At 42.7% G+C, this 20,411-nt stretch overlaps 1 protein-coding gene across 9 annotated transcripts in view; it reads right to left on the reverse strand.

Moving 5' to 3' along the window:
• ppip5k1a (diphosphoinositol pentakisphosphate kinase 1a) overlaps positions 1–20,411 on the reverse strand; it is a 248,735-nt gene that overhangs the window by 88,251 nt on the left and 140,073 nt on the right. For all 9 annotated transcript variants that reach the window (XM_063071002.1, XM_063071008.1, XM_063071006.1 and 6 more), the window contains 5 exons: positions 16,667–16,794; positions 10,712–10,826; positions 10,113–10,220; positions 2,274–2,390; positions 923–1,090 (listed from right to left, as the gene is read on the reverse strand). In XM_063071002.1, the coding sequence (XP_062927072.1) occupies positions 923–1,090; positions 2,274–2,390; positions 10,113–10,220; positions 10,712–10,826; positions 16,667–16,794 (636 nt within the window). The remainder of the gene's footprint in view (positions 1–922; positions 1,091–2,273; positions 2,391–10,112; positions 10,221–10,711; positions 10,827–16,666; positions 16,795–20,411) is intronic.

Raw genomic sequence — 20,411 nt, forward strand, 5'->3', positions numbered from 1 at the left:
GGCAAAGAAGTGGCAGATGGAATACAAGGTCAGAAAGTGTATGGTCATGTACTTTGGTAGGAGGAACAAAAGTGAAGACTATTTTCTAAACAGGCAGAAGATTCAAAGATCCAAGATGGAAAGGAACTTGGGCGTCCTCGTGAAGAATTCCCAAAAACATAATTTGCAGGTTGAGTCGGTGGTGAGGAAGACAAATGCAATGTTAACATTCATTTCAAGAGGGCTAGAATATAAAAGCAAGGATGTAAGGCTGAGGCTTTATATGACACTGGTGAGGAGTGTTGTGAGCAGTTTTGGGCCCCTTATGTGCTAACATTGTTGAGAGTTCAGAGAAGGTTCACGAGAAAGATTCCGGGAATTAAAGAGTTATCATATGAGGAGTGTTTGATGGCTCTGGGCAGAAACTCACTTGAATTTAGAAGAATGAGGGGGAATCTCATTGGAACCTATCTATCAAATGTTGGAAGGCCTAGATAGAGTGGATGTGGGAAAGATGTTTCCTCCGGGGGGGGGGGGGTCTACAACCAGAAGGCACAGCCTCAGAATAGATGGATGTCCATTTAGAACCCAGCTGAGCAGGAACTTAATTTGTGGAATCTGTTGCATTAGGTGGCTGTAGAGGTCAGGTCAGTGGGTATACTAAAGCAGAGGCTGATAGATTCTTGATTAGTCAGGGTGTGAAAAGTTATGGGGAGAAGGCAAGAGAATGGGGCTCAGAGGAAAAATGGATCAGTCATGGTGAAATGGTGGAGCATACTCAATAGGCCAAATGGCTTAATTCTGCTCCTGTCACTTATGGTCTAAACATTTTACCCTTCATTCTTAACCCATTATCTCTAGTTCTAGTCTGATCCAGAGAATAATTCAAAACATGCACCAAATATAAAACAGTGTGCTTTAGCGCCCACTGGTATACATTTACCTCCATGGAGCCCATTTTCCGAGCCTTGGTCAGGGCAGACTTCCTTTGGGCATAAAAGGGCTCAGCTGGCTGAGGCAAGGCTGGAAGAAATCCATCCACGTCATCATTCCCTCGATTCTCTGAGAGATCCTCCATGCTGCCCTGATCAGTTTTGGAGCCACCGTCATTCTATGAAGGATAAAAAAAAAACATAACCATCAACTCAGAAAAACTTAATTAATGACAACTGGCAGAAGGAGAGAGCTGAATACTGGCAAGTCATTCCAGTGCCTTGCAAAATAGCTGCCAATTTCAATCATACGAGGACAGGTACATAAACTGCTGGAATAATTTGGAGAAATATGTGGAAGGGTAAACTGTGTGAATAATTGGATACCTTCAAAGAGGTCTTATGGTCTTCAGAGCAGCTGCATTCATATCCAAATACCTAAGTGAAGCTGGGATATGTCCATGGAACACAAACTATTTATTTCAGTCCATGATCCTTTCCACCTTTGCAAAGTGATTTATTTATTTATTTATTATTGAGATGCAGTACAGAATATGCCCTTCCAGCCTTTCGAGCCACGCCGCCCAGCAATTCCCCGATATAACCCTAGCCTAATCACTGGACAATTCACAATGACCAATTAACCTACCAACTGGTATGTCTTTGGACTGTGGAAGGAAACTGAAGCACCTGGAGGAAACCCACACAGTCACAGGGAGAACGTATTAACTCCTTATAGACAGCAGTGAGAGTACAAATATATTAAACAGTGAAAGAACAAGAGAACACAAAGCATTTTATTGCAGTTACTTAATTTTAGATTTGCTTGAAAAGAATAGTTTTCAAATGTATTCACTGTGCTAGAAGTGTAATTCTCAGGGTTAGCAACAATTGATGTTTTAAAATTATTCTTTATGACTGCTCATTTTTCCAATGGCTGCTGGGAGATTCACTTTTTTCAGGAGAAATACAAAAATGAAAATCCTCCCAAAAAACGTGATCAGGATCATGCAAACTTAATAAGCTTAATAACAATATGCTAAATTGCAAACCCTATCAATTAAAAATCCATTTGATTAGATTCACAAGATGTTTGTTCCTGGGCTGAGGCTCCTCCTTGATGCCATACCCCAGCAACAAAGGCTAACAAATGTTCCCCTGCGAGTTAACAACATTCCCCAGTCTCCAGGGCAGGAATGGAACACACAACCTTGTAACATGGACTCTCCTAATTAGGCTGCAGCTGACAAAAAAAGATTATAAAAGAATTTTGGGCTAATGGATTCAAATTAATTCTGTGCAGAAAATTAATATACTTTTTTGTATTTCATAAAGGGATTATGCTCGCCCACTGTGAATTACCTCAGCCGATGCAGGACGAAAGCCAGACCCCGTAGGGGCATTTTCATCTTCATCACAGCCTTTAGCCCCTGGACTAAAATGAAGCTCTACGTGAAATCGCTCTTCAGACGAAGGGTCCTGGCAAAAAGCAGTAAACATTGAGAAACCAACGGCTAAGTTACAAAATAGAAGACTGATCATGTGGGTAAAGCTATTAATAAAACATAAAAGATCTTGGGCACTGCAGCAGAGGCCTGCAGAACAAACACAAGTTATGCTTAATCTTGATAAGTCACTGGTTGAGCCTATCTGCAGTACTTGGCCACCATATTCAAGGAAGGATGTGGAAAACAAAACTTCAACATTTATTTGAAGAATTAGGACTTGCAGGCCTGGAAGATGGGTTCAGGCCATCCCCAGGCTGGAGGAGCCACACGTCATATTGCATCTGGGTAGCTTCCAACCTGACGATAGGAACATCGCATTTTCTAACTTCCGGTAATTACTCTCTGCTCCCCGCCCCCCTTTTTCCATTTCAGTTCCCCTCTTACCCCTTTCTCTTCTCTTCGCTTATCACCTATCTTGTACCTCTCCTCCTTCCATTTGTCCCCCACGGTCCACTCTCCTCTCCTATCAGATTCCTCCTTCTTCAGCCCTTCACTTTTTCCATCCATCACCTTCCAGCTTCTCATTTCATCCCTCCTTCCCTCCCCAAAGCACCTATTTCCCCCTGTCATCTGCCAGTTTATGCTCCTTTCCTTCTTCCCACCCCACCTTCACTCTGACTTGTTCTGCCTTCCTTTCCAATCCTGATGAAGGGTCTCAACCTAAAATTTCGATTACTTATTCCCCTCCATTGATGCTGCTTGGTCTCCAGCATTTTGTGTGTGTTGCTCTGGATTTCCAGCACCTTCAGAATCTCTTATGGTTTGGGATTAGGCTGGAGGCTCTTTTACAACTAGCATGGCCACAATGGGCCAAATAGCCTTTTCAGTCACCGTAGGTTTTATTTTTGATTCTAACGCCTTGTAGAACTTTGCCACGGACAGTTCTAAGCCTGTCTACAAAAGAAGGTGGCTTGGGCACGGGGCTAGCAACAGTATCCCGTAAAAACCTAGTGCTACAGCAACACCAATACCTTAATCCTGGGAGAGGAAGGATCTTTGATGAACTACACTTTAAACTACTGACCCAAGACAGAGGACTCTGGAAAGCTTCTGTAGGAGTGATGGGCTTCAGAAGAAAAATGCCTTGCAGAGAATGCAGAGGAACTGTACTAAAATGGTTCTATGGTTCAGTCACGTGGAAGCAAGAGAAAATGGGATTACTCTCCTTACAGGTCAGATAATCCCTTGGAATTATGAGGGATCTGAAGAGCCAAGAGGGGTGATCAGTAACCAGAGGCCATTGAAATTAGTTAATTGGCAAGGGGACACAAGTGATTGCAGATGGTGTCAAATGAAACAAAAAAAAACTTAGAGGGATGAGCAGGTCAGGCAGCATCTGCGGAGGCAGAGAGATTCAACGTTTTTGGTCAAAAACCTGCATCAGGACCGAGAGCATAGAGGAAAGATAGCTGGTATTGAGAGGTGAGAAGTGTGAGGCAGGACAGTTAGAAGCAAATGGGCAGATGGAGCCTGGTTGACGAGGGGCATGGGAACAGAAGTAGAGCAGAGGGAATTACTTATAAACAAAAAAAAAGAGTGAATTGTCATGCAGCATAATTTGAAGTAACGACAATTCACTCCATTATTTTTTGTTTACAAGTAACTTCCCTGCTCTACTTCTGTTCCCATGCCCTTCGTCAACCAGGCTCCATCTGTCCATTTGCTTCTAAGTTACAGTAGTAAGTTATAGTAGTAGTACGGGATCAGGGCAAAGAAAGGAGAGCATATTCAACCGTCTTTCCAAGAAGTCCGCAAAATGTAAGAAAGCTTAAGGAAGGTAACATAACTACAGGAAGGAAGCAGCTGGGAGAAAAGGCAAACAGCAAAGCCAAAATAAAAACAGAAAATGTTGGAAACATATCAGGCTCGGTCAATGTCCGTAGAAAGAGGGAAGTTTTCAGTCTCAGGTCCTTTGTCAGAATTAGGGAAGACAGAAAATCCAATTAGCTTCTGTCAAGAGAGATGGCAGAGTATCAGGTGGATGAAGGGAAGATTTCAGGTAGGGAGATTTTAAATAGGAGTTAGGAGTACAAGCAGATTATGCTTCTCTGATGTCATAATATATTGTTAATGGTAAGGTTGTGGGATATGCCCTAAATAAAATAAGGAAAACCTAACAAGAATAATGTCCGGCAGAAATGGTCAGTTCTGATAGACAGAAAGAGTGAGTAAGTCATCCAAAGTTGGAGAATCCAATATGGAGGTCAGAGGGTTGCAATGTGCCCAGAAGGCAGATGAGGTGTTGTTCCTCAGGCTTACATTGGGCCTTGTTGGAACAGTGTAGGAACCCCAAACAGACATGCTCAGCAGGCCAGAACCCTGTTACTAGCAACACACATCTCAAAGAGGCATAATATGCTTCTAATTAACGCATAAATCCACATGGTTTTGCCCTACCAGAAATACTCCTTCTGCTCTACCCACCTCTCCTCCACCTTCTCTGTAACTAAAAACAGACGTCCATTTCCAATCATATTCTCTCTCCAGATGCTGTCTGACCTGCTGATTATTTCCAGCATTTTCTGCTTTTAGTGTAATTGCTATTATACAATACTACAATATTTAATTGGTCTTATTCATTACAGAGAGAAATTCCTTCCTGCCTTATTAATACAAGAAAGCAAACTTCTGTCACATCATTATAACTCACCATCACCCCTCCCTATATGGGCCACTGCCCTTATGGAGAAGGTAGTGTACAGAATTTGACAGGGAGTCTATAACTGTTTTCAGACCGATCATAAATAACAAATAAGAGCAGTCACTTTCAAAACAAATTTCTGAATGATTTATGAAATCCACTCTGAAAAATTGGGGCAATTGTTTGACAGGTTAAACAATGCCTGAGAATATGGTGACAGGAATGATCTTTAATAGCTTTAATAAGCCCACTGATCAATTCCTTCAGACACAAGAAGATAAAAAAAGCCAGAAGCAAGTCATTCAGTCCTTTAAACTGCGGCTGCTCCAGCATACAGTAACACTGTGGCAGAGGCAACAGCATCAGCACTCTGCGTAACCATGTAAATATGCTCAAATCCCCTTGCAGCAAAAGCAAATAGCCTATTGAATTCTCCCAGTCTGTTAACTCTCAATGATTCAAGCACAAAGACACCCAATTCAAGGTGAAAACCAACACCTTTCAGTCTTTCATCATTTAAAAGAAGTCCTCCACCTGCCAAAGTCACATCTTTCCATTGTTCATTTACTTAGCCTGTCTATATCCCAGGAAGCCCCCTCTGTAGTTGGGGTGAAGGAAGTCAGCAGCTTTAAATTCCAGGGGGTTAACATATCAGGTGGCCTGTCCTGGGCTGCCACAGATGCAATCACAAGGAAGGCATGCCAGTGTCTTTACTTTCTTAGCAGGTTAAGGAGATTCAGCCTTTCATTGAACACCAACAAATTTCTACAGATGTTGAAAGTATTATGGTTGCATCATGGTCTGGTACAGCAATTCAAATATGAAGGAATCCAAGAAGCTGCACAGAGTAGTGGACTTGGCCCAAAATTTCACAGGCACATCCCTCCCCACCATCGGAAGCATTGGCAAGAGGAGCTGCCTCAAGACAACATCATCCATCAGCAAAGATCCCCAACATATGGCCCATGCCATCTTCTTGCATTACCATCAGGCAGGAGGTACAGAGGTCTGAAATCCCACAGCACTAGATTCAAGAACAACTATTTCCCTTCAAACATAGTCTCAGTAAAGCAGCCAATCAAAAACCCCACCCAACCCAGGCATTCTCTCTTCTCCCTCTTTCATAGAGCAAAAGATACAAAACCCTCAAAGAACCTACCAGCAGACTCAAGGACAACTTCTATCCCACCATTATAAGTCTATTGAACAGTTCTCTAGCATGATAAGATGGCCTCATGCCCTCACAAGATACCTTGTTAAAAAAATGCAAGTTGTTATCTTCCTGCACTGCACTTTCTCTGCAACTAATACTTTATTCTGCACAGTAATTGTATTCTACTGCTACAATGAATTGATTTCTATGAATGGCATGCACAGCATGGTTTTCCACTGTTTTTTTCGTACATTTGACAATAAGGAGCCAATTTACCAATCACAAGATCTTAAGGTGTTGGAGCAGAAACAGAAAACATCCAGTGAGCAACACTTCTGTGGGTGAAAACACCTTGTTAATGAGAGAGGTCAAAAGAGGCCAGACTTGTTCAAAGTGAGAGGAAGGTGACAGCAACTCAAATGACCATACGTTACAACATAGAAGCATCTCTGAATACATAACATGTCAAATCTTGAAATGGATGGACTACAGCAGAAGACCACAAACATACAGAAAAACACTCAGTGGCCACCAGGTGTGCCTTCCACCTTATTTATTGGACCTGTAAAAACGCTGTGCAACATCAAAGCCAATTTTTTTGGAACTCATTGGTCACAGCCTGAAAAAAGGAGGAAACTAGAAGCCAATTCAACACCACTTTTCAAACAAGAACTAGATAAGTACTGGGGAAAATATTTAAAACCAGAGGTGTCAGGAAGGAGCAGAGAGTTGGGATTTTAGTAATACATTTCAAAAGACCTGCACAAGTACAATGGGCCCAATGGCCTCTATTTTAGGATACTGTATATTTTATAACTAAGAAATGTCTTTCTAAATTAGTCTGAGTCTCATCTTACAAGACACACTCAAAAGTTCAGTAGACTTCATCCAGTCCTCAGATCAGCAGTGCCTTAAATCTCAAGAAATGCTATCCTTTAATTTTATATGCATGTGAACATTTTCTGAATAACAAACAAATAATTTGGCCAAACCAGTGACCAAGAGGCATCTGAACAGAAAATATTCAAGCTCAGTCTCTGTTCTGCAGCCCCTCAAGAGCAATTTACAACTGGAGCGATGAAATGGACCAGTTAAGGAAAGGAGAAAGGAGCCATGATGTAGGATTACAGTGTCCACTGCCTGTTCATGGGTGAGTATTGGCTTAGGATTTTTCAGCAGCAATCTCCTATAGGTGATTACTGCCTGGGATCATCCCTGAGGATGGGTGAGTTGTAAATGGTGACTTCTGGAAGGGAAAGGAAAAGTTAAAAAAAAAATCACACAATTAGGCTATTTTGCACAGTGGAAAGTAGATGGCATCTGATGAACTCAATTTATTATTTCAAAGTTCAAAGTAAATTTATTATTAAAGTACATATGTCATCACATACAACCCTGAGATTCATTTTCTTGTGGGCACACTCAATAAATTGATAATATAATAACCAAAACAGAATCAATGAAGGACCTGTGCAAAAAAACAACAAACTGTGTGTGAGTGTGTAAGTAAGTAAATAAGGAGACAGACAGACAAGTAACAAATCGAGAAAAAGAGCCCCTGAAAATGTCCATACGATTGTGCGAACATTTCAATGATGGGGCAAGTTAAGTTGAGTGAAGTTATACCCTTTGGTTCAAGAGCCTGATGGTTGAAGGGTAATAACTGTTCCTGAACCTCATGGTGTGAGTCCTGGAGCTCCTGCACATTGTACCAGATGGCAGCAGTGAGAAGAAAGGACGTCCTGGATAGTGGCATTCCCTAATGATGGATGTTGCTTTCCTGTGACAACGTTTCCTGTAGATGTGCTCCATGATTGGGAGGGCTTTACCCGTGATGGACTAAGCCATATCCACTAGTTTTTATAAGATTTTCCGTTCAAGGGCATTGGTGTTTCCATACCAGACTGTGATACAGCCAATCAATACACTCTCCACCACACATTTATAGAAGTTTGTCAAAGTTTTAGATGTCATGCCGAATCTTCGCAAACTCTTAAGGAAGTAGAGGACTGCGTGCTTTCTTCGTAATTGCACTTACGTGCTGGGCCCACGACAGGCCCCCCAAAACAATAACACCGAGGAATTTAAAGTTGCTGACCCTCTCGACCCCTGATCCTTCGATGAGGAAATTGAAAAGGCTATTGATCAGGATACAGTGGACACTGTTGGCATGGATATTAATAAATAATTTGACAAAGTACCAAGCAAAAGATTGGTTTACAAAACCAACACTCATAGAAAAGGAGGGTCAGTATCAACTTCTATTAAAATAATTGTTTCAAGGGCAGCCAATATCATGTTTATGGTTAATGGTTGTCTTCTGACAGGTAGTGGTGCTCCCCTGTGGTCTGTACTAGGATCATTTATGTAAATGACTTGATGTTGAAATAGAGAATGAAATTTCAAGATTACTAAGTGTGGCAAAGGTCAACACCAGATCATCCATAACAGAGCACTGACAGTCCAGCGGAATGAATAGACAAGAGGCATTAGGAAGTTAATACAAGAGTGAGGCAATGCAGAACAGATGGGGAGAGGTAATGCAGATACAGTTCAAAAGAGATTGTCAAGGAACAGAGGGACCCAAGGGTGCATATGCATTGATCTGTGAAGGGCAACAGACATGTTAGTAAAGCAATATATGAAATACCGAGCTTTACAAATTGACTTACTTACAAAAATAGAAAATTCATGTTTTCCTTCACAAAGCTCATACAGGAGTGTGTCTAGTTCTAGTTAACGTGGAGGACAAATCGGTCATTGAGAGGGTGCAAAGGAGATTTACTTGAATGGTTCAAGGGATGATTGATTTTAGACTCCAGGTTGGATGGGAGAAGCTGGAACCATTTGCATTTGAGCAAAGGAGAATGAGATTGGAAAGAGGTAGACAAGACTAGAACATAAGAACAAAAGAAATAGGAGCAGGAGTAGGCCATCTGGCCCATCAAGCCTGCCTCGCCATTCAATAAGATCATGGCTGATCTGTCCGTAACTCAGCTCCATCTACCTGCCTTTTCCCCATAACCCTTAATTCCCCTACTATGTAAAAATCTAACTATATCTTAAAATATATTTAGTGAAGAAGTCTCAACTGCTTCCCTGGGCAGAGAATTCCACAGATTCACCACTCTCTGGGAAAAACAGTTTCTCCTCATCTCCGTCCTAAATCTTCTCCCCTGAATCTCGAGGCAATGTCCCCTAGTTCTAGTCTCAACTACCAATGGAAATAACTTTCCTATTTCTATCTTATGTATCCCTTTCAAAATTTTGTATGTTTCTATAAAATCCCCTCTCATTCTTTTGAATTCCAGAGAGTATAGTCCCAGGCGACTCAATCTCTCCTCATAGGTTAACCCCTTCATCTCTGGAATCAACCTGGTGAATCTCCTCTGCACTGCCTCCAAAGCCAGTATATCCTTCCTCAAGTACGGAGACCAGAACTGCACACAGTACTCCAGGTGCGGTCTCACCAGTACCCTGTATAGTTGCAGCATGGCCTCCCTACTCTTGAATTCAATCTATGATTATGACTATAATGGGTCTTTAAGGATAAAGAAACAAAAACTGCTCTCACTAACTAAAAACACAAGAATAAGAAATTGTATATTAAACATTTTTCAGTGAGAATGGAGAAAGGCTTTTTTTAAATGTAAATAGTAACAATCTGGAACACATTGACTACAAGGGTGGTGGAAGTGGAGACAATCAATTATTTCAGAAGAAACTTGGATAAGCACTTGGAGGGAAACAAACTTGCTGGGTTCCACCAAAACTCGGGAACTAGATGAACTGGATGGCTCCGAGAACTAACATAGAACCAATGGGATGAACGGCCTCTGTCTAGGCTGCAAATACATTCTGCTGCACCTGAGAAAGGCAAGCATTTCCATGGATCTTACCTTATTGTTATCCTCGTAAAGCATGATAACAATCTGAGTCATGTAATTCAGTTCTGAGACTGCCCCAAGATAGTCCATGGCCCTCTTCCACTGCTGGTCCTTTAGCTCCTGAAAACCGGAGAATGCAATCTATTAATTCAGATTACAAGTAATTAAAGAATCCTTGTGACAGACTGAGAAGGTAGCCGAGGCAGATAACTGCTTGGTGGGGGGGGGGGGGCGAGAAAGACAAAGACAATATTGAGGAGTGAAAGGGGAAAGAAGTTAATGGAATGATGAGATGCATGGTGGATCAGTTATTAAAATATACATTCCCTCCCTTACACAAGAGATTCTGCAGATGCTGGAAGCCTACAGCAACACACACAAATGCTAGAGGAGCTCGTCAAGTCAGGCGGCATCTACAGAGAGGGGATTAAAAATTCAATGTTTGGGGCTAAGACCCTTCAGGATGACTGTTTATTCCCCTCCAAAGATGCTGCTCAGTTCCTCCAGCATTTTGTGTGTGATTCTCTCCTTTCAGAGTCTGCTCAGATTTAACCATGGACTTGTTAAGCAACAGACACAGATAACAGTGTTACAGTAAAGCTGCTACTTACCCCCAAGAGACCCCCGTAACGAAATAAGCTCAGCAAAGAGTGAACATGGCTCTCGCTCGTAAAGTATAACCGAGTTCGAACGTGGCGTCCAGGAGACATCACCCCCCTGGAATAGCTAAACAACACAAAAGATAATCAGGTGAGCACAGTAGTGCCAAAGCAAATGATAATGGATTTCATTTCAAAGGCACCTTTCACAAGACACATTACACAAAAGGTAGTTGCCACAAACAGTAACCCAATAATGACTGGATCGTGCTGAAGGGTTAAACACTCACCGTGATGGGAACCAGCTTCTCCCTCCAGGTTGTAAGACCACTGAACTCCCTGCCACCACCCAGGTTTCATCACGCATGAAGTACCAGTAGCATTATACCGTTTTCTTTTTAACCTGTGTTGTATATGCACCTTATTATTTGTGGTAATATTACCTTATGTTATATGTGTGAGGCACAAGTACTGTGTTGTTCACCTTGGTCTGGAGGAACGTTACTTCGCTTAGCAGTATACATGTGTAGGGTTGAATAACAAGAAAATCTGAATTTGAACTTGAACTTGAACTGTGGGCAACAACTCTCTTCTTTGTAATGTTGGATGGGATCTTCTACTTTTACATTCTTGCCCTCAAACCACTCTGAACTACCCAGCCAAAATGGCCAGGCTCTCAGTTCACAAATATTCTGAATTGTATCTATTTCAATGCAAGGAGTATTATAGGCAAAGTAGATGAACTTAAGAGCATGGATCTGCACATGATATGATTTTGTTGTCATTAGTGATACTTGACTGAAGGAGGGGCAAGACTGGCAGCTCAACGTTCCAGGGTTTCATTGTTTTAGACATGATATAAGGGGAGGCATTAAAGGGAAAGGGTGGCATGACTCATCAAGAAAAATGTCATGGTTGTGCTCAGAGGACATCCACTGGAGGGCTGTATACTGAAGCAATATGGATGGAACTGAGGAACAAAAAAATGGGATGACATTATTAATAGCATCGTATTATGCATCTCCCAATAGTCAACGAGATTTAGGGGTGCAAATTTGTAGAGAGATAGCAGACAGCTGCACGAAAAAGGAAAATGATAGGTGATTTTAACTTTCTACATCTTGTATAGGACTCCCGTACTATAAAGTGACTATATAGGATAGAGTGTGGAAAGCTTCCTTAATCAATACAAAGGTCCCCAACTAGAGAGAGTGCATTCCTTTTGGGGAGTGAGACTGGACAGGTGACCGATCTAGTGATCATAGTGATCTTAGTTTCAAGATAATAATGGAGAAGGAAAGGAGTGGTCCTCGGGTTGTGATTCCAAATTAGAGAAAGGCCAATGTTGAAGGCATATTTAAACTATCCTTGGGTGTGGATTGGCACAGGCTGTTTTCTAGCAAAGAGACATTTTGCAGGTGGGAAGCCTTCAAAAGCGAAAAAGAGTACAGAGTTTGGCTAACAGATTCAAGGATCTTAAATGGTTTTTGTTTGCATCTGTTTTTTCTCAGGAGACAGACTCATAGAACTGAGACAAGAGTAGTGAGGTCAGGAACCGTATCCAGATTACAGAAGAGGTGGTGCTGGCTGTCTCAAGGCAAATTAAGGTGGATAAGCCTCAAGGGCCTGACAAGGTGTCTCTTCAGACGTGGGAATACAAATCCATAATTTCTTGAAAGTGGCATCACAGGTATATAGGATTGTAAAGAGAGATTTGGCATATTGGCCTTCATAAATCTGGGCATCGAGTTCAGGGGTTGAAATGTTATGTTGAAGTTGTATAAGATGTTGCTGAGGTTGAATTTGGGAGTATTATGTGCAGTTTTGATTACCTACCTAAAAATCAACAAGATTGAAAGAGTGTACAAAAACCTTACAAGGATTAATTAAAGTATTTAGGGAATCCTGGCTTTCGAGAGATATTGAGGCCGTGGTGAAGAAAGAAAAGTGCTTAGCAGGTTTGGGCAGGTAGGAAAAAATAAGGTACTTGAGGGGTGCAAGAAATACAAGAGAACACTTAAGAAGGAAATCAGGACGGGTAAAAGAAGGCACAAGGTTGCTCTAACAGACAAGGTGAAGGAGAATCCCAAGGGCTTCTACGGATATGTTAAGAGCAAAAGGATTGCAAGGGATAAAATTGGTCCTCTGGAAGATCAGAATGGTAATCTATGTGTGTAGTCAAATAAGATGGGGGAGATCTTAAGTAGATTTTTTGAATCTGTACTTAATCATGAGACAGACACAGAGTCTACAGAAGTAAGGTAAAGTGGTGTCAACTTCATGGACTGTCTACAGATTACTGCAGAGGTGGTGTTTGCTGTCTTGAAGCAAATCAGGGTGGATAAATCTCCAGGGCCTGTAGGAACCAATTGCAGAAATTGCAGGGGCCCTAGCCGAGATATTTAAATTATCCATAGCAACGGGTATGGTACCAGATTGGAGGATAGCTAATATTGTCTCGTTGTTTAAGAAAGTCTCTAAACATAACCCATGAAATTATACGCTGGTAAGCCTGACATTAGTAGTGGGAAAGTTATTGGAAGGTATTCTAACAGACAGGATATATATGAGCATTTGGATAGAAAGGGATTGATTAGGGATAGCCAGCATGCTTTGTGTGTGGCAAGTTGTGTCTAACCAATCTGGAGTTTTGAGGAAGTTACCAGGAAAGTTGATGAAGGCAAGGCATTTGACAAGGTCCTGAGTGGGAGGTTGGTCAAGAAGATTCAGTCGCTTGGCATTCAAGACGAGGCAGTAAATTGGATTAGACATTGATTTTGCGGGAGAAGCCGGAGAGTGGTAGTAGATTGTTGCCTCTCTGAATGGAGGCCTGTGACTAGCGGAGTGCTGGATCCGCTGTTGTTCATCGTACATATCAGTAATCTGGATGATAATGTGGTTAACTGGTTGGGTGAGACTACAACTAGATGCCCCAGGTTAAGGGTGAAAGGTGAAATACTTAAGGGAAACATAAGGAGAAACTTCTTCACTCAGACAGTGGTGAGAGTGTGGAATAAGCTGCCAGTGCAAGTGGTGGATGTGATTTCAATTTCAATGTTTAAGAGAAGTTTAGATGGGTACATAGATGGGACGGGTATGGAGGGCTATGGTGCAGATGCAGGTCAAGGGGAATAGGCAGTTTAAATAGTTCAGCATGGACTAGAAGGGTCGAAGGGCTTGGTTCTATGCCGTAATTTTCTGTGACTCTAAAGAGGTTTCTGGATGCGAAGACCCAAGTACGAGGGGCGATGTTATAGATATATACAAAATGAGGGACATAGTTAGGCTGAATGCATACAGCCACTTTTCCGTCAGGTTGGGTGTTGACTAGAACTAGAAGTCCATAGAAACCATAGAAACTACAGCACAGAAACAGGCCTTTTGGCCCTTCTTGGCTGTGCCGAACCATTTTCTGCCTAGTCCCACTGACCTGCACATGGACTATATCCCTCCATGCACCTCCCATCCATGTATCTGTCCAACTTATCCTAAAATGTTAAAAAAGAACCCGCATTTACCACCTCGTCTGGCAGCTCATTCCATACTCCCACCACTCTCTGTGTGAAGAAGCCCCCCCTAATATTCCCTTTAAACTCTTCCCCCCTCACCCTAAACCCATGTCCTCTGTTTTTTTTCTCTCCTTGCCTCAGTGGAAAAAGCCTGCTTGCATTCACTCTATCTATACCCAACATAATTTTATATACCTCTATCAAATCTCCCCTCATTCTTCTACGTTCCAGGGAATAAAGTCCCAACCTATTCAACCTTTCTCTGTAACTGAGTTTCACAAGTTTCGGCAACATCCTTGTAAACCTTCTCTGCACTCTTTCAACCTTATTTATATCCTTCCTGTAATTTGGTGACCAAAACTGAACACAATACTCCAGATTCGGCCTCATCAATGCCTTATACAACCTCATCATAACATTCCAGCTCTTATACTCAATACGTTGATTAATAAAGGCCAGTGTACCAAAAGCTCTCTTTATGACCCTATCTACCTGTGACGCCACTTTTAGGGAATTTTGTATCTGTATTCCCAGATCCCTCTGTTCCACTGCACTCCTCAGTGCCTTACCATTAACCCTGTATGTTCTACCTTGGTTTGTCCTTCCAACATGCAATACCTCACACTTGTCAGTATTAAACTCCATCTGCCATTTTTTAGCCCATTTTTCCAGCTGGTCCAAGTCCCTCTGCAGGCTCTGAAAACCTTCCTCACTGTCTACTACACCTCCAATCTTTGTATCATCAGCAAACTTGCTGATCCAATTTACCATATTATCATCCAGATCATTGATATAGATGACAAATAACAATGGACCCAGCACTGATCCCTGTGGCACACCACTAGTCACAGGCCTCCACTCAGAGAAGCAATTCTCTACCACCACTCTCTGGCTTCTTCTATCGAGCCAATGTCTAATCCAATTTACCACCTCTCCATGTATACCTAGCGACTGAATTTTCCTAACTAACCTCCCATGCGGGACTTTGTCAAAGGCCTTACTGAAGTCCATGTAGACAATATCCACTGCCTTCCCTTCCTCCACTTTCCTGGTAACCTCCTCGAAAAACTCCAATAGATTGGTCAAACATGACCTACCACGCACAAAGCCATGTTGACTCTCCCTAATAAGTCCCAGTCTATCCAAATGCTTGTAGATTCTGTCTCTTAGTACTCCCTCCAATAACTTACCTACTACCGACGTTAAACTTACTGGCCTATAATTTCCCGGATTACTTTTCGATCCTTTTTTAAACAACGGAACAACATGAGCCACTCTCCAATCCTCCGGCACCTCACCTGTAGACAGCGACATTTTAAATATTTCTGCCAGGGCCCCTTCAATTTCAACACTAGTCTCCTTCAAGGTCCGAGGGAACACCCTGTCAGGTCCCGGGGATTTATCCACTTTAATTTTCCTCAAGACAGCAAGGACCTCCTCCTTTTCGCTCTGTACAGTTTCCATGATCTCACTACTTGTTTCCCTTAATTCCATAGACTTCATGCCAGTTTCCTTAGTAAACACAGACGCAAAAAACCTATTTAAGATCTCCCGCATCTCCTTTGGTTCCGCACATAGCCGACCACTCTGATCTTCAAGAGGACCAATTTTATCCCTTACAATCCTTTTGCTCTTAATATACCTGTAAAAGCTCTTTGGATTATCCTTCACTTTGACTGCCAAGGCAACCTCATGTCTTCTTTTAGCCCTCCTGATTTCTTTCTTAAGTATTTTCTTGCACTTCTTATACTCCTCAAGCACCTGATTTACCCCCTGTTTCCTATACATGTCATACAACTCCCTCTTCTTCTTTATCAGAGTTGCAATATCCTTTGAGAACCAAGGTTCCTTATTCCTATTCACTTTGCTTTTAATCCTGACAGGAACATACAAATTCTGCACTCTCAAAATTTCTCCTTTGAAGGCTTCCCACCTACCGATCACATCCTTGCCAGAGAACAACCTATCCCAATCCATGCTTTTTAGATCCTTTCTCATTTCTTCAAATTTGGCCTTCTTCCAGTTCAGAACCTCAGCCCTCAGACCAGATCTATCCTTGTCCATGTCATAAGTTAAGGGTAAAAGGTGAAACTTTAAGGGGAACAACTTCACTTAGAGGTTGGTGCGAGTGTGGAATGAACTGCCAGTGAAAGTAGTGGATGTGGGTTCAATTGGATGGGAGAAGTTTGGAGGGACATGGTCCAGTAGATGGGACTAGGCAGGAGACCATGCCAAATATACTAGATGGGGCGTAGGACTTGTTTCTGCGCTATGACTCTGACTACCTTTGTGCTGGTCTGATTTTTGCTGGAAAGAGAAATGCAAAACAGATTTTCTTTTAAGAACTTTCCCCTCTGAAAACAAAATGTTATCCATAGGAGGATGTGGCACAGGGTTTGAACAAGTGCATGGGCACTCTGAAAGCAACTAAGGTTCATCCTTTCAACACCCAACTTACAGTGGGTGCAGTTTATTGACAGATTCATCTTCATGTGTCCTTTGTAAATCCAACTGCATCTTCTTGATCAGTGGAAGGCAGTATCCATAGGCAATATCGAGCTTCTCTTCCTTATTGATGCCATATTCCTACAGAAAGGAAAACAGTAAGAGTCTGCAATATGCAGCCCAGCATAAACAGATGCTTGGTCAGATCCAGCACTCTTAAGCTCCTGACAAAAGTTCTGCACTCAAAGAATAGAAAATAAAACAGATTACGGTAAACCCTACGGACAATAGTTCAGGCACAGCTGAAGCACAGGCCATTCATTCCATTACAGAAAATTGACTAACAGCAACAGAGAGGAAACCAAGGTTACAAACATGAACCCCACTGATGGGAATGGGAGCTCACAGAAAGAAAGGTTTGCCCCATTTTCTTTACCCAAGGATGTGCCTGCAGTTGAGAAGGTTCCAAGGTTCGCAAGAATGATCCGGGGGATGAAAGGGTTAATGTAAGAGGAGCATTTGATTGCACTGAGCCTTTAATCACTGGAGCTTAGATTAATGAGGGGAGGATCTCATTTGAACATATTGAATATTGAAAGGCCAGACAGAGTGGATGTGGAGAGGATATTTCTGTAAGTGGGAGGAACCTAGGACCAGAGGGCAGAACCTCAGAATACAAGAACACCCCGTTAAAACAGAGATGAGGAGGAATTTCTTTAGCTAGAGGGTGATCAATCTGTGGAATTCAATGCCGCAGATAGTTGTGGAGACCAGGTCATTGGGTATATTTAGAGTGGAGGTTGATAGGTTCTTGATTAGTAATGGCATCAAAGGTTACAGGGAGAAGGCAGGAGAATGGAATTGAGGGGTATAATAAATCAGCCACAATGAAGTGAAGGAGCAAACTCAATGGACTAATAGTATAATTCTGGGCCTATTTTCTCCTGGTCTAATGAAAGAGTTTATGGTAAATATATGGGCAATGGTTCAGCCACAACTGAAGTACAGGCCATTCATTTCATTACAGGAAACTGATAAACGCTAGAGAGAGGCACCACACAAAGTTACAAGCGTATACCAACCAATAGCTCAAAGAAAGAGAGATTGGCCGCGCTTTACAAGGCCAAAGCTGGATTTACCAGCAATTTTTATTCTGACAGGATTTGACTGAGTGAATAAGAAAGCATTAGGGTCTTTGATAACTTGTCATCAATTTACAATAGCATTGTAAGATTGAAGAAGCAGATTATCAGTAAGTTTATTTTTCAGGAATAATTTTGCCACAGATACAGATTACAGCCAGGCATGTTTGCTCTAAGAAACAAATTGGTAACAAGGTCACAGAGCAAGGGGCCTAGTATTGGATTGCCTCGGCCAAGATCCAGTACAAATAGCCTTCTGTGTTTCGAGTATCTGCTACCGCTCATTTAAAGCAGCATCTGAATTTTTTTAGTTCTGCAGTTTTTACATTCACCAACTGTTTTCTGTCTGCTGTGGAACAAAGCCCTACAATTTCTCAGTGTGTTACCCAGTCCCTTAATAAATCAATCCCACCTCCTCAATAACTAGCAGTTAGTTTATATAGCTCATTAACACAGTGCCACATCCCAAGATGCCTCACAGCAGCACTGTTAGACAAATCTCAACACCATGCCAGAGGAACAGCTGAACAGATAACTCAATCAAAAGAGGTACTTTTCATGTAGCTCGATCGGATAAAAGAAAAACCAGGGGGGGGGGCGGGGTGCGGTGGAAGAAAGCTGCTATTTTGGAATACAGCAGCACAAACCAACAAACCAATGGCTGATTCTGCACAGCATTTTATCCCCATCAGCCAGGCCCTCATTCATGCCTCAGGAGCTAGTTGTGTGCTGCTAGATTTCAAGCTGAATTGGAGACCGTCCCCTCCCGTCGCCGCTGCCCTTCAGTGTTTGCTCTGCGGGAAACGAGCTGGATTGTCTTCACCTGCGGCTGCACTGTGTGATACCAGCAACTGCTGTGGGGGTGCTCTTGCAGAAACGTGGCTGCAGAACAATATCCATGCACCAGCAATCTACAGGCCATGACACTCAGGGACTTGGGCTATATTATTACTTTTACAAAATCATTTTCTTTTGTAACTGCATGCTTCTCTGATATCATAATTATACGTGCTGTGTGCGACTGTTGGTTCGGTGTTTTGCACCTTGGCCCCGGAGAAATGCTGTTTTGTTTGGCTGTATTCATGTGGATGGTTGAATGATAATTAAACTTGAACTTAAGCACCAGAAATTCTGCAGATACTGGAAATCCAAAGCAACACTCAAAATGCTGGAGGAACTCAGCAAGTCAGGCAGCATCTATGGAAATGAATAAATAGTTGACATTTTGAGCTGAGACATTTCTTCAGGACTGGAAAGGAAGGGAGATGACAGAAGAAAAAGGTGAATGGAGGGGAAGGAGGCTAGCTAGGTGACAGGTGAAGATAGATGGATAGGAAGGAATCTGTTAGGAGAGGAGAGAGGACCAGAGGAGAAAGGAAAGGAGGAATACAAGGTGTTACTCCTGTACTGAAGGTAGTCTCATTGCAGCACAAGATACGCAGATGAAGTGCTACCTCACCTGGAAGACCTGTTTTGGGCCCTTAATGGATGAGAAGGTGAAGGTGAATGTGAAGGTGAGGGCGAACGGGCAGGTGAGGGCGAACGGGCAGGTGAGGGCAAACGGGCAGGTGAGGGCGAACGGGCAGGTGAGGGCGAACGGGCAGGTGAGGGCGAACGGGCAGGTGAGGGCGAACGGGCAGGTGAGGGCGAACGGGCAGGTGAGGGCGAACGGGCAGGTGAGGGCGAACGGGCAGGTGAGGGCGAACGGGCAGGTGAGGGCGAACGGGCAGGTGAGGGCGAACGGGCAGGTGAGGGCGAACGGGCAGGTGAGGGCGAACGGGCAGGTGAGGGCGAATGGGCAGGTGTAGCATTTTAGCCACTTGCAGGGATAAGTGCCAGGAGGGAGATTAGTGGGGAGGGATGAGTGGGCAAGGGAATCATAGAGGGACCGATCCCTGTGGAAAATGGATGGGAGGTAAATATATGCTTGGTGATAGGATCCCTTTGGAGATGGCAGAAGTTGCAGAGAATAATGTGTTGGGTGCAGAGGCTCATGGGGTGGTAGGTATGGACAAGAGGATCTCTATCACTGTTAAGATGGCAGGAAGATGGAATGAGTGCAGGTGAGAGTAGCATCAACAGTGGAGGAAGGGAAATCCTGTTCTTGAAGGAGGAGGATATCTCCTGTGTCCTGGAAAGGAAACCGTATCCTGGGAAAGATGCAGCGGAGATGAAGGAACTGAGAAAAGGAAGTATCACTTTTACAGGAGACAGGGTGGGAAGAGGTATAGTCAAGGTAACTGTGGGAACTTGACTTCTTCCCTCTACCAAAGATATGGTTGTTGCTCTGTATTCCTGCAGGATCTCCTGTAATAAATTAATGCCTGTAACAGCACAATACCAAGAGAGACTTATGGAGGATGAAGGGCCATCAAGCTGCCTAAAGGTGACGGAGCAGGAAATGGGGTTGCAGTAAACCAAGAGATGAATGATTATGGGGTAAAGGTTTTAAGCTCAGAGTGTGGTGGGAAGCAGGTGTATTAGGGTGAGAGAACAAGGAACTCACAGATCAGTTCTGTTCATCAAATGAGAACATGAATATACAGAGAAGGGAAGGATATGATCAATGTGTGGAGAAGGATTAGATTAAGTAAGAGTCATTGATATAATTAGTAT

Source organism: Mobula hypostoma, chromosome 18 (assembly GCF_963921235.1).
Source record: "Mobula hypostoma chromosome 18, sMobHyp1.1, whole genome shotgun sequence".
Taxonomy (NCBI): Eukaryota; Metazoa; Chordata; class Chondrichthyes; order Myliobatiformes; family Myliobatidae; genus Mobula; species Mobula hypostoma.